This window comes from Aristolochia californica, unplaced genomic scaffold (genome assembly GCF_029961685.1).
Source record: "Aristolochia californica isolate CCGP_79_NKW_82.1479 unplaced genomic scaffold, dmAriCali1.0.hap1 SCAF_9, whole genome shotgun sequence".
Taxonomy (NCBI): Eukaryota; Viridiplantae; Streptophyta; class Magnoliopsida; order Piperales; family Aristolochiaceae; genus Aristolochia; species Aristolochia californica.
Genome location: NW_027182290.1, coordinates 7,904,994 through 7,919,766, shown reverse-complemented (window position 1 = coordinate 7,919,766; position 14,773 = coordinate 7,904,994). Strand labels below are relative to the sequence as shown.

Below are 14,773 nucleotides of genomic sequence, written 5' to 3'. Positions count from 1 at the left end.
AAAAAAAAGAGTTTGATAATGAAATCACAAACTAGTATCAACTTCTATAACAAATTTGATTAAACTCTCAACAAATCATTATTTTTTTTATGTTTAAAAATAAAAATAATTTAATGACTAAATACCATAAATTTTTAATTGATTTTGTCGGTCTTATTAAAAATTGGCCATATTTATAATTACTTCATTTATAAGACTTATTACTAAAATTGCAATTTTTAAATGTATTTTTTGGTATTTTTCCTGACTTGCTTGGCCTACAAGAAAATGAATTTCCTGCACACAACCCTCGGTTTCTCTTGGACCGAGCTCGGACCCCGGTCACGGGACGGGGACTAAGGCATTGAGCAGAGACCCGAAAGTGTCTACTCAGCGACTGGCTCCTCCTCCTCTATGGAAAGGAAATTCTTTCGTCTCGTCGCGACTGTCTGCTACTGAGAAGCGGAGCCTTTCTCTGAACTCTGAAGCTCCCACACTTCTTCTTCCCGCGAGCTAATCCGTCTCTTTTCTCAAGTTTGCGTTATTGCAAGGTATAAGTAGTTATGATCCATTTCATTCCCCAATTTATGCACCCTGCTGCAGACGCTGTATGGATTTTATGTATTTCATGATCTAATTTATTTCTTGCTTAAATCTCGTTAAAATAGACAGGTTATATATCTGTTAATTTTTTAATGCTGTTTCTAGGGTTTCGGAACTGCAGAAAGGTGCGTGACTATTTCCGAAGATGTCGAAGCCCCAGGTTACCATCACCCTGGGGCGGAGTGGTCAGGTGACTTTTTTTATCTTTTTCCGGTGCGGCTTGGGAGTTAATACTCTACGACAGAACCGCTTTTTCCGCTTCTGAGTTTTTCATTTCTCCGGGGTTCTCTACTCTTTCACTTTTTGGATCCTCTGCTTCTCTCGTAACGTGATGTTTGCTTCATTATCACGATTATTTTAGTTGACGGTTGTCGAAAGCACCACCCATATTCCGCGTATTAGTACTAAAGCTTATCCTGATATTCATTTGCTGCGAGAAAAATAGCCAATGGAAGTCAGCTCATGCCTGTTTAAGGTTTTGAAACATTTCTAGAATCTGCATTGTAACTAAACTAGTTCATTTTCTGTTTGTATGTTTCCTCTGTGTCTCTTGCTTCTTTATATGTTAACTGGTATTATTTTATTTTTCCTTTTCAAATTTTTAGAAGACAATTAATTTGCTGTTTCTGAATATAGCTCAAATTTTTTAAAGGTTTTATATGGTAAGATAGATGCTAATAAAGTTCATCTCATGAGTTGAAGGTCTTTTACAGTTTCTTTTACATTTCCTTTTCTTTGTCTTTTTTGGAAATGAAGGTTTCTTGCTTAGATGTTGCAATGGGAGGCCTTTGTTGACTTCTCGCTTTAAATGAGTTGGCCCTGCCTCTATTTTTTTATGAGTTTCTTACAGCAAGTGCATTTTACTTCTATTTGCTGATATCTAGGTGGTGAAGAGAGCAGGGTCTACATCTGATGGTATTCGTTCTGAGTATACTCCTTCTGGAAGTAAAAGGCCCATAAGAGAGAGATTGGGTACCAACAGTGACAATCTTATGTGTTATGATGGCCCAGCTAAAAATAAGCGGTATGTGTTTTACTTGTTATCATGTTCTAAAATGACGTTACCGTGATGATAATCTTAATTTGAGTGGAATCAGTTTGTTCACCAAAAAATTTAGTCAAAATCTGTTTTTGTTTGATTACTTCCAACAATAAGCAGGAAATTATTGTGTTTATGTCATGCATGTCATATATGCTTTAACAAGTTAGCAGTGGTGGAAAAGAAGTAGACAACAGCAACGAGATCAGGCTTCGTTCAAGATTGCTTTATAAGCATTTTTTTTCTCCTGTTATGAGATGGTCAAATTGCTTCACCATGTCATATTTCAGATTAAATGCTGCTGCTTTTCTTAACTAAATAAATAATGTATCCAAAGTGAAGAAAGTGCTGCTCCTTTTTTAATAGAAACAGAACCTTCAAAATCTTATTAATTTTTGCATCAATATTCCCTGCACTCAAGAGCTTTACTATTTTGGTACAAAACCATGCAGACTTTCAGAGCAAGGACTGTAATTTATCTTTTGAAAACTTAGGATTGTTCCCTGCACTGCAGAACTTACTCTTATGGTTGAAAATCATGCTGAATTTTATAGTGAATTCTGTTATTTATGTATTTATTTTATCTTTTAAAAACTTAGGATTGATTTGTAATGGCTTTTGTTTTCCAGCCAACGAGGCAAAAGTCACAGGTGGAATCCTTCTGATGATGGGACAAATGATATAAAGCTATATGGTTCTAGTATCCTTTTAATATAGTACTGAAATTTTATATTGATAGTTGGTAGGGGATGATACGATGTATGATTTTTGGTTTATGTTTGAATCCCAATTGTATGAGAACTAAGCTGCTTGTCTTCATTATTATACTAAAATTGTTTGATAGGATCTTTCTCAAAAAAAAAAAAAAATTGTTTGATAGGATTACTGAAAAACAGGTAAGATATTAACATAACTGATGCATGTTTTGCATTTTCTTTCATTTCTATTTGACTCCTTTAGCAACTAAAAGATACCCAATTTAATCGAGACGATTTGAGATTTAAGCTCATGCAGAAAAGATATTCTAGACAGACACCAAGCAGAGGGGAACTATATGAAATGGACTTGCGTAAGAAGCTGTCAAGAACGCTTGAACCCTCTTTGAGATACAGTGATACGCAACAGCGCATGCTAGAACAAAGGCCTCCAGGCCTTGTTAGGCGAATTCTGCCCACCAGAAGTGCGGATGACTTACTTCAAGTGAACTCATTGAAGAAGTCAAATTCTAATTGGACACTTGATGGATTGAGGCATAGGTCCCCTGATAGATTTATTAGTTCTCCTATGGGCGGTATCTCTCCTCCAAGAAGTATAACAGAGCTGCGCAATGTTTCATCCATTAGGCCTAGGCCTGTTGATCCTCCTAGAACTACTCATCCTTTTGCCCCAAAGAATGTAGTTCATGGTTCAAGGCCTGCAAATTTGATGACAAAACCAGTGGCATCCTTTGAACCTTCAAAGCCTGTTGCACGCCTTGCTCCACCTAGTGGAGTTGTGCAAAAGACTTCCTACCTGGTATGAATGATCGTCTCTAATTTTTGTATTATGCACTATAGTAAATATTGTGCATCTATTTAAAAAAAATTAGTGTGCTTCTTTTAAAAAAAGGAATAAATATTTTGCTTTCTAGTTAATAAGTAAATCACATTTTTCATAAATTTGTAGTTCACTTCTAATGGGGATGTTCCAAATTAAATACCTGGACATCTATCTTTAATCATTTTTGGTCTAGTGATTGGATGATTACTGTTGCCTAGTAGGTGGGGCTTTTTACTGGTTGTGCCATCAAGGTTGGTACATATGCTGTATTTGTGGTTCAAGAGCTTTTCTTCATCAGAATAGTTTTTACTAGCAACTTCAGCGATTCCTTTATGAATAGTATCCGTATTTTCTGGTACATTTCTGTGATTTTTAGTGGTTGCTGTGTTGTCTAGTAGAGTCTGTTTTTCTCTGATTGCTTTATAGAAGCTACTGTTTCTGTCTTTACGTCAAGATAAATGGGTACTGTTCAGTGGAGAGTATTGAGGCTATTAATGTTGTGTCATTTTATTTGCTTTTTGTTGCCATCGGGTAAAATTAGCTACCACAAAAAGAAAAGGACATTATGACGCAGCTTGAAACCTTTTAGCTGCAGATAAAAGAGCTCTTTGCTCGGTTGAGATCTTTACCCTTCTTTTTTTCCCTATATTTTTGGTGCAGATATTTTGTGGTTTTCTCTTTACTATTTATTGTCTTTCTCTCATGCAGGCTGAGGAACCAGTTACTGTGGCTGGCTTGCTACACTCACTGGGTCTTGGAAAATATGCCATTCTCTTCCAGGCAGAGGAAGTAATACACAAAAACCCTTCTCTGATGCTATTTGAGCTTTCTTTTCACCCTTTTTTTAACTTGTCACTTTATGGATATATTTATGCTTAGTATGACTGGGAACCCACTTTACTATGTCTCTACTTTTATTTCACATCTTGATATCTACGGTGAGTCGAGTTAACACAATATGTCTATTCTGAACGTAAATGTTGAATTTCTGGAAAAGTAAAAAACTTCATTGACTTGATGTAATTGATTACAATGAACTTCTATATATAATAGAGGAAACTAGTAAAATCCAATTACAGCTAAACTATCCTTATCCCAATTACACCCAAAGTTAAACACTAAAAGATAAGTCCTAAGATAATTGAACAATTTAACATAAATAGAAGACTAACATAACTAAAATATTTTTAACTGGGACTTCTATTCGACCTCCTCCTGTGGGACTGTTGTAAGACTTCACCATATTAATTCTGGCTTTGTGGGACTTCTTACGATGAAAGTCATGTAAGATTTTTCCGTATCTACTTTTCAATAAAAAAAATTAAAACTACCCTAATTGGTGTTGCTTTAGGTATTTTAGTTTTGTTCAGTATTTTGATCTTATGTTGGAATTGAAGCTCATTACAATATTATCAGTCTATACATTTTGTTAAACTGATGTCTTTTGTTTCAATTTTAGGTTGACATGACTGCATTGAGGCAAATGGGGGACACTGATCTCAAAGAATTAGGAATACCAATGGTATATATATCAGATGTGTTTATTTCCTGCATGTTTCAGTTGCTGTATGCATATGCTGGTTTATGGGTATAATTTGATGATAGTTCTATGTTTTGAAAGAAAAGAAAACTTTTTTTCTTTTTGATTTGCATAACTGAAACATGCAATGGATAAGAAGTAAGTTAGATTCCTTAATGGCAGAAATCGACTTCTCTAAATGATAATGTCAGCTTCCTTATGCACTATGTTTTCTAGATGATCAATCTATAGAACTGTGGCAATATGTTGACGATCTTGGGGATTGGGCCTTAACTCAATTGCCACGTATGTGTGTATGTGTGTATGTGTGTGGGTTCAAATTGCACAAGGGAATGGAGATCAACATTCAAAAAGAACAAAAGAGAAGATCCGTAGTGTTTGATTGGGTGAGGAACTGGTTTCTTTAATGGTGCTCCATTTCTAGAGATTAGGGCAAGGCGTGGGAAGACCTTTAATTGGTTAAGAGGTTGATTTTCTTTTGTATATCATGTTTGATCTAGTGTAAACTGGATCCACCAAGGTTTCGGCTTAAATGAGATGGTGACACTCAAGGTTTCACGTGCTTTATGCATGATGTGTGTGTTACACATGAAAAGTCGCATAAAATGGATAAAAAACTACCATTTGCATGAAACTGTGTTGGGTGGCAACATGTGAGCTGTTGCAGCATCATGAATGTTGCAACAAGCACAATGCTTCATGTATCACTTGTGACGTCATTTCTATTCCATTTTATATGATTTTTCACATGTGAGTTGCATCATGCATGGAACATGTGAGGACAAGCTTGTCATCATCTCACTTGTGACTCAAAAAGTTTTTTTGAGGGGAAGCAAATCATTGCTTGCAAGAAACTATGTGCTGAGGTGGCAGCACTTGAGCTGCTATGATGCCACGAGTGTCCCATGTAGTGCCATGTGTGCCATTGGAGGCACAAGTGTCACCATAGCACCATATATGCCACATGCGAGGTCATTCCTGCTTATTGTATGTTATTTCTCACTTGCAATAATTGCATCATGCATAAAGCATGTGAGGTCATGTATGTCACTGTCTCATTTGTGGCATATCTTGAAAGGAGGTATTAAGGGGTTCTTGTAAGAGGTTTTGGATTCAAATTGCACCCGTAAATGGAGTTCAACATTCAAAAAAAAAAAAAAAAAAAAAAAAAAAAAGTGATTGTGTTTGATCAGGTGAGGAACTGGTTTCTTCAGTGGTGCATCATTTCCATAGATTTGACAAGGGGGGCCTTTAATTGGTTAGTAGCTTGATTTCATTCACATATCATGTGTGTGAGTAGTTTAAAATTGAAACCGGTAAGACTTGGAATTTTCCGAGCTACAAATGATATGGTGACACATAATCTCATGCTTTATGTATGATGTATAAGTTGCATGTGAAAAGTTTTATACAATGGAGTGTCAACTACAATTTGCATGAAATTGTGTTGTGGTGGTAATACATGAGCTGTTGTGGTACCATAAGTCGTGGGCATTGCCATGTGTGCTATTGGTGGCACCCTGCTTTATATGCAATTTTTTATGATATTTTTGTTCTATTTTATATGGATTTCATGTGTTGCACTATTGGAGGCCGATGTCATAGAAGGCTTACCTACTATAACCGAGCCGATGAAGATGATCCAGTCCAGACTTCGAGGGTCTGGAAGCCTCCCTTCTCGCCGCCAATTTCCTTCCTCCTCCTGCCTGATCCCTCCCCTTTATTACCTTATTCCCGTAACTAACTGCCTTTAAAGGACAGTTTTGTTGCTATTGTTGCTAGGTGGGTCAGCCACGCTGGGTGCTGAGGTGTCTTCTACCTGATTTGCCCTTCTTTTTCTGTTGTATACTTGTAAGATTGGGGCCTATCATCACCCCCTTGATTGAGAGGCACCTTGTCCTCAAAGGTGGAAGGGAACTAGGTCAGAATGGCGGTGTAAGGTTCTCATGTGGCCTCAAATTCAGGGAGGTTCCCACATGGCCATCTTCGAGTTGTCGGGTACTTTGAGGATATGAGTGGGTTGGACAGAGAGTACCATGTCATCTGTGAGGCATTGAGGCAAGGTTTGGCTGGAACTGGGAGGATGAGCTGGCTTTTTTAGTTGGCTGACATGGAAGATGGGGTGGATGCGAGCATATGATAGGAGGTCAAGTCAGTAGGCCACTTCACCAATTTTGGCCAAATTTTGAAGGGTCCATAGAAACGTGGGTTGAGTTTCTCGTTGGGCTTTCGGGCCAAGGAACAAAGGCTGTAAGGCTATAGTTTCATGTAGACCAAATCTCCTACTTGGAAGTGTATGTCCCTTTGTTTTGTGTCGGGTTGCATCTTCATTCTAGCCTGAGCATTGTGTAAATTGAGTTTGAGTTCCTCTAGATTGGCTTCGCGGTCTTGAAGTTGTTGGTCAACTTCACCTATCTGTGATGTGCTGAGGGAGTACCGAAGTAGTGTTGGTGGGTCCTGACCATATAAAGCTTGAAAAGTTGTCATGCCTGTGGCTCTGTAGAAGGTGGTATTGTACCAGAATTCCGCACAAGCTATCCATTTAGGCCAATGTCGAGGGAGTTTGCTCACAAAACAGCGGAGATATGTGGATAGACATCCGTTGACCACTTTGGTCTGGCCATCCGTCTGAGGGTGGTGGGCGGAGCTCATGCGTAGCTGGGTACCTAACTGCTTAAAGAGTTCTTTCCAAAAGGTGCTAATGAATATTCTGTCCCGATTTGAGATAATGGACTGCGGAAACACATGTAGATGTAGACAAACACTGGTGTAGGGGTGAGTGAGGAGGAGAAAGTGGTTGTATTTGGTCAATGGGTCCACGACTACAAGATAGTGTCGACCCCGTGAGCCCCTGGTAGTCTGCCAAGGAAGTCCATGGAGATGTTCCATACCTGGTTGGGGACGGTGAGAGGCTGGAGTAATCCGGCTGGAGTGAGTGCATTGTATTTGTTCCCTTTGTATACCTCGCAATTAGCAATGAATTTCTGCACATCTTGTTTGAGGCCCATCTAGTTGACCACATTGGCTAACTGTTTGTAGGTCCAGTAGTAGCTTGAGTGCCCCCGAAGGGGGTAGAGTGGAATTCTTCCAAGAGACGGGGAATACAAGCAATGGAGGATGGCAGCACTAAGTAGTTCTTTTACCTCAAGCATCCCTTGATGATATGATAAGGTGGGTGGCTGTTGCTGTCAAGTAGCAGTTCTTGCTGAATTTTGTGAAGCTCATCATCTGTATGAATTTCTTGTTCCAACTCTTCTAGTTCAGAGAAACAAACTAAGGATACGACTGATACCTCCATAATTTTCCCCCTTTGTGATAGTGCATCAGCAACTTTGTTGTTGGTACCGGGTTTGTACATGATTTCAAAACCAAACCCCAAGAGTTTGGTGACCCACTTCTGTTACTCCTCCCTCATGAGTTGCTGGTCCGTCAGGAAATGTAAGCTTTTTTGGTCAATGTGAATTATGAAGTGCCGATCAAGAAGGTAGTGCCCCCATTTTTGGACAACGAAGACGATTGTCATCAGTTTGCGCTTGTAGACTGATTTGAGGCAGACTCTGGAGGAAAGGGCCTGACTCAAGAATGCCAAGGGGCACCCCTCTTGCATGAGGACAACCCCAATACCCTTGCCAGAAGCGTCTGTCTCCAAAAAAATGGCTTGGAGAAATCAAGTTGCTCTAGCACCAACATTGTGGTCATGGCCTGCTTCAGCTCGTCAAAAGCTAATTGGGCAGCATTGAGTCCATTGGAAAGCATCTTGTCCGTGCAATTGAGTGAGAGGTTTAGCGATCTTGCCATAGCCTTTGATGAACTGTTGGTAGTATTTGGTGAGGCCTAAGAAGCCGTAGAGGCCCTTGATGTCAGATGGAGGTGACCATTGGAGTATGGCTGCGGTGGCGACTCCAGCTATCGAGATCAGATGCCCTAGGTAATTCAGTTGGTGCTGGCCAAATGGGCATTGTTTGGAATTTACCATCAAGTGATTATCTCTCAATAGTTGTAGTGCGGTCTGCACATGAGACAAGTGAGTGGTATGATCGGGACTGTGTATCAAGATGTCATAAAAAAAGACCAATATGAACTTACGGAGGTGAGTTTGGAAGATCTGATTCATCAATGCTTGAAAGGTGGATGGACCATTGGAGTATGGCTGCGATTTTGGAAGGGTCAGCGACGACTCCAGTTATCGAGATCAGAGGCCCTAGGTAATTCAGTTGGTGTTGGCCAAATGAGCATTTTTTGGAATTTATCACCAAGTGATTATCTCTTAATAGTTGTAGTGTGGTCCGCACATGAGACAAGTGTGTGGTTTGATCGGGACTGTGTATCAAGATGTCATTAAAAAATACCATTATGAGCTTACAGAGGTGGGTTTGGATGATCCGATTCATCAATGCTTGAAAGATGGATGAACCATTGGAGTATGGCTGTGATTTTGGAAGGGCCGGCAGCGACTTCAGTTATCGAGATCAGATGCCCTAGGTAATTAAGTTGGTGCTGGCCAAATGAGCATTTTTTGGAATTTACCACCAAGTGATTATCTCTCAATAGTTGTAGTTAGGTCCGCACATGAGACAAGTGAGTGGTATGATCAGGACTGTGTATCAAGATGTCATAAAAAAAAGACCAATATGAACTTATGGAGGTGGGTTTGGAAGATCCGATTCATCAATGCTTGAAAGGTAGTTGGACCATTAGTGACCCAATGGCATTACCCAAAACTCGCAATGTCCTTCATGTGTGCGGAATGCCGTCTTGTAGGTGTCCTCCTTTACCCGAATCTGGTGGTATCCCGATTTGAGGTCCAATTTGGTAAAAACTTGTGGTCCTCCCAGCTCATCCAAGTGTTCCTCAATAGGATGGGAAACTTGTCTGGTATAGTTATCTTATTGAGTGCTTTGTATTCTACACAAAATCGCCATCCTCCGTCCTTCTTCTTTACCAGTAGCACTGGGCTGGAGAAGGGATTGCTACTGGGGTAGATGATCCCCACGGTTAGGGTGACATCAAGCCGAGCCGAGCTGAGCTCGAACCTACCTATGTTAGAGCCGAGCTTGATTTAAATATTTCAAACTCAAGCTCGAGCCTAAAATTGTTATCGAGCTCGAGCCCAATATTTTAACCGAGTTCGAGCCGAGCTCAAGCTTCAAAGTTCATTTAAAACTTTTCAAAATACATGTCTCGAGTTCAAGCTCCAACATACATTTATAACTTTTCAAAAAATATATGTCAAATAAATTGTATATAAAATTAGGCATAAATTTTATATAAAAATGGGTATGACCTCTACTTAAAATTGGGCATAAGGGTGGCATCAAATCCAACTGAGTTGTCTTATCTTGATTTAAATATTTTGAACTCGAGCTCGAGCCGATCCTAGCCTTGTGCCTAAAATTGTAATCAAGCTCGAGCCTAATAATTTTAACCAAGTTTAAGCTCGAACTCGGCTAACCTACATTTAATACTCTACATAAAATATATGTCAAATAAAATATATATAAAATTATGCTTATATTTAAAAAAAATGATAGGGGAGGTTCGGGATTGAATCTCGATAATGGATTAGAACGCATCAATATTAATCTTTTTTACCACAAATGTTGTTTAGCTTATTTTGTAATTTTTGAATCTGGCCATAAATTTACTATGGCCTCCTCAGTGCTCCTGGTTGAAAATTTATATTCTAGGAAAAACTAGAAATGTTTTTCTTATGATACATATTTCCAAAAAAACCTTTAAATAAAATCCTATTACTATTAATGACTTACTAGAAAATTACAAGAAATAATTAAATTTTTTTTTAGGAAAGTTTAATGGACCTCTTTTTGCCTCTTCTAAAGAAATAAATAACAAGTAATAATCAATCTAATACATTACTGTACTTATCGATAAATTTTTAATCAAATAAAATTTCAAGCAAAAAATTGCTATAAAAATTGCCTCATGCTAGAAGTATTACAGCATCAACTGTCAAATACTTATTCAAAAATTTTTTATACGGTTTTCTAGCCCATCTTGGCAGGAAAAATTTACTTAGAAAATTATATGATTTTTTTAATATGAATTTTCAATTAGAAAAATGTTTACCAAAAAAATAAGGTACTAATAGTCCCTAGAAACATTTTTCTACTATAATGTCTTTTCAATTTCTTCAAGAGCCATGAGGAAGGGACAGCTGGAGTTTAAGAAAGTTTTTTTTTTTCACTTGCTTATGATCTCGCACGAGTGAAAGTTATTTCTCCCCTTAATGTAGGTATCTCTAGTTTTCCGCGGAGGGAAGGGGGTTAGGGCGCCAGCAAGGACCTGTCATCGGGGATGACGGCAGCGACGGAAACAGATGCGAAGGTAGACGAGGGGAGGAAGAAATCGAACCAGAGGCAGCCGGCGAGCAGCTATCGACGGCGACAGCAGCGGACGGGAGGGGCTCGGCGGTGACGAGGGGAGGAAGAAGTTTTTCCCCCTTCACTCTCGCTCTTGCTCCCGCTCCCGACTCTCAAACCCGTTAACAAGCCGGCTTGTAAGCTTTTGAACCGAACCATGGTTCGGTCGAGCTCGATTCGTTAACAGATAAATCAAATCGAACCGAGCTGAGCTCGAGCCGCTCACAAACTGGCTCGGTTCGATGCCACCCCTACCCACGGTTATCATCTCCCTTACAATCTTCTCAATTTCGGTCTTTTTTTAGTAGGGATACCAATAGGGCCTTCCCCGATGTAAATGGAGTGGTCCTAAGGCGATGATGGTTGCAAGCTAGGTATCAGTTCAAACATTTGAGGGAATTCCTCAAGGAGAGGCCAAATCTGGTGTCACTGCTTCTGTCCACTCCATGGTTTCGTGGGAAAGACCACAGAACTCTACGAGGCATCCCTTTCTTTCCTTCTCTGGAATCTTGGTTATGGCCTTCATCGATACCCCTACGCTGGCCAGGACCGGGTCTCCCTGGAATAGGACATTCTTCCCCTGGAAGAAGAACGTCATGGAGAGATTTCTCCAATTGAGAAAAACGTCTTCTAGCAGATGCAACTAGGCCACTCCCAGAACGACGTCGGCAACTTCCATAAAAAACAGGTGGAAGTGCTATTTAATAGCCACTCCTTGCATGTTTAAGACTAAATCTAGGCACATCCCCTCACCCTTGATATGGTACCCATCAACGACCTTGATTTCAAATGGTTTGCTCTGGGTGACTGGGAGTCGTAGCTCTCGGACAAGGGAGGTACTGATGAAATTGTGGGATGCGTCACACGGCTCTATGGTCCCCTTTAGCTTTAGTGTCTAGCTGGAAGCGATGCCTCCATGAAGAGCGTTGAGGAATAGCGTGACCAATTCATGTGTAAGGGGTTCCAATTCCTCGGCAAGGGCGTCATCATGTTCCGAGGGTCCTCTTCGTCAACGATGATCATTAAGTGGAGTTGTCGCGCCTTGCATCAATGTCCAGGTGAGTACTTCTTGTCGCAACGGAAACAGAGACCCTTTTCTGTTTTCACCTGCACTTTGGCATTGGAAAACCATCAGTACGAGAAGTTTCATCGTGTTGTCGCCGTTGGAGGCCTTTCCGACAGTCGTTGGGTCCGTAGGGCTGTCGTCTCCAAAGAGGAATGGGAAAACTCTTTCAGTTCGGGGTAGGGCGAGATCCAGGACAAGGTCCGATTCATCGATCCTGCGATTGACTCTATCCCCACATGCTCGGGCCCACTTACACTCGCGTGTGCGGCCCAACATCAAGTTGCGCTTGTCGATTCAGTGAGCTGCTTCCATCACCGTGATGAGCAACTCAGGCGGGTTGACTCGGAGATCAGCCCGTACATCGTCCTGAAGGCCTTTAATGAATGCTCCCATTAAAAGCTCGTCTGAAGCTTCGACCAGGGGGCCGATAGGAGCTCGAACTGCTCCTTGTAGGCAGCGATGGTGTCATCTTGCCGGAGTGCGAGGAGAACCTCGTACAGACCTCCAGTTTGTAAGTGTCAGAGGAGGGCCGACTAGAACTGCGACTATGTATGTATCGGAGCTCTGGTTTCTACCATCTGGAACCAGTTAAGAACTCTTCCCTCTAGGCAAATGACGACCGACAGAATCTTGTCTTCCTCTTCGATGGCATTGATGGCAAAATACCGCTCGGCGCGGTAGAGTCAGCAGTATGGGTCTTCATTGAAGAAAACAGGTAACTCCAGTCTTCTTCCTCTCTATTATGTGGTTCTTCTCCTCGATTGCCTCCTCTGAAGTGCCACTTCTTTTGAGCCGCCAATGTCTCTCCCATCGGCGACTTATCCTTAGGTCTCATCCCTTCCTGGAATTCCAGCAAAAGCTCTTGAATCGATTTCATGTCGATTTTGAGTTCTTCCATTCCACCCTTCAATTCTGAAACTTCCTTTTCCACTGATTCGATTCGCCCTTCCATCTTCGATCTCACCACACGCAGTCCAACTTTGCTCTGATACCAGAGTGTTGGAGACCGATGTCACAGAAGGCTTACCTGCTGTAACCGAGCTGATGAAGATGATCCAGTCCAGACTTCAAGGGTCTGGAAGCCTCCCTTCTCACTGCCAATTTCCTTCCTCCCTCTCCTACTAGCTCCCTCTCCTTTATTCCCTTATTCCTGTAACTAACTGCCATTAAAGGACAGTTCTGTTGCTGCTGCTACTAGGTGGATCTGCCACGCTGGGTGCTGAGGTGTTTTTCCCCTCATCTACCTGATTTTTTTTGTGAAGAAATGAAATAATTTTTTTTTTTTTTTTGCGCCAGCGGGGATTCATACCCGCACGCTGGAAATAACTCAAGCGCCGGTGACCATTAGGCCCACTGGCCATCAGGTCCCCTTCTACCTGATTTGCCCTTCTTTTTCTGCTATATATCCGTAAGATTGGGGGCCTATCAGACACCTATATTGTATATGAAGTATCTGAAGACATGTTTGTCACCCTCTTATTTGCGACTCAGAATTTTTGAGCTACATGTCTCGGAAAAGGTATTTTACATACCAAAGTAATAGTTGTTCTTTATATATGTATCTCTTTCCATTCTTATACTTTGGTTTCGAAGACTATTGTTGGGTTCCTTTTTGAAAGCCACCAATTAGTTGTGATTAATATGGAATTTGAGTGAGGATGAAATCAGAGGATAACTTGCATTTGACTAGGTGATCCATTCTTTTTAGTTTTGTCTGCGACAACTGTCTGAGAGATTGGAACATGTGCAGAAGAAAAGTGCTTTCTTGCCTTTCTAAAACCAACCTAATCATTTGGTATTTGCTTTTCGGGTAGATCTATTGTCCTTTCAAAATTTTTAGGGAAATGGACTCTAAGCTGACTTTTTACAACAGATTGATCCTATCAACAGTTTTGTCTGATTATGTGAACTGGAACGCTGGGTGTTTCAAGTTTGGTTGCTTTCTGGTTTATTCACTTATTAGTTGATAAAATATGCCACAAGGATGGAGTTCCAGTTACAAAATATAGGGAGCACGGTAAACAGTAGTGTATGTAAAATGTGACCTGATAATTAGTTGGGAGTGCCTGGAGGCTGTTCTCTATAAATTGATACCATTGGAAGCCATCTACCTGGTTACCTCCTCAATTGCGTCCAAGTTATATTAGCAGTTTATGGCTTCTACTCGATCACTGCTTGTAAGATAGTGAGTTCTCAGTGTCACACCATCAGTGATTTTTTTGTGATAAGGTGTCAAGTAGGGAACTTCAAGTCTCTCATCTTATCTTTTTTATTATAGTACTTGAGCACTTGTCAGTACTCTTTGATGCCTTGTTTGTTTAATCAAGTTTATTTTTGTTCTGATGCGAGATTACTTGGCTGTAGGGACCAAGGAAGAAGATTCTCCTTGCTGTTTGCCCCGTTCAAAACAGCGGCTGACTTGATAACAGGATTTGATCATTCACATTTACATGCACATGCAAGTGAGTACCAGTCTTGTTTTGTATTGCTGGTAACGTGATCTGAAGTCATGTAAATAAGAGATTCTCAGGATTGGAGAAAAAGTCCAATTTTTGTTGTTGTTAAATATCTTATCTTACTCGGGCATCAATTTAACTATCCAAAAGCAAATAGATATTTGTTGCTAA

The 14,773-nt window shown here is 40.4% G+C and overlaps 1 protein-coding gene across 1 annotated transcript; it reads left to right on the top strand.

Annotated features, from left to right (window-relative positions):
- The first annotated feature begins 304 nt into the window (after positions 1–304).
- On the top strand, positions 305–14,773 carry LOC137940216 (uncharacterized). The gene is made up of 8 exons (XM_068785160.1): positions 305–530; positions 688–772; positions 1,467–1,606; positions 2,251–2,321; positions 2,592–3,136; positions 3,869–3,949; positions 4,620–4,682; positions 14,511–14,773. Exons 2-8 carry the CDS (start codon positions 728–730, stop codon positions 14,562–14,564), a joined length of 999 nt encoding a protein of 332 aa, XP_068641261.1. The 5' UTR covers positions 305–530; positions 688–727; the 3' UTR covers positions 14,565–14,773.

Excerpts from the sequence above, each read along its gene's own strand:
- LOC137940216 (XM_068785160.1), top strand. The coding sequence starts at position 728 with ATGTCGAAGCCCCAGGTTACCATCACCCTGGGGCGGAGTGGTCAG. Across the intron at positions 3,137-3,868 it reads TGCAAAAGACTTCCTACCTG|GCTGAGGAACCAGTTACTGT; the intron begins GTATGAATGATC and ends TCTCTCATGCAG. Across the intron at positions 3,950-4,619 it reads TTCTCTTCCAGGCAGAGGAA|GTTGACATGACTGCATTGAG; the intron begins GTAATACACAAA and ends TTTCAATTTTAG.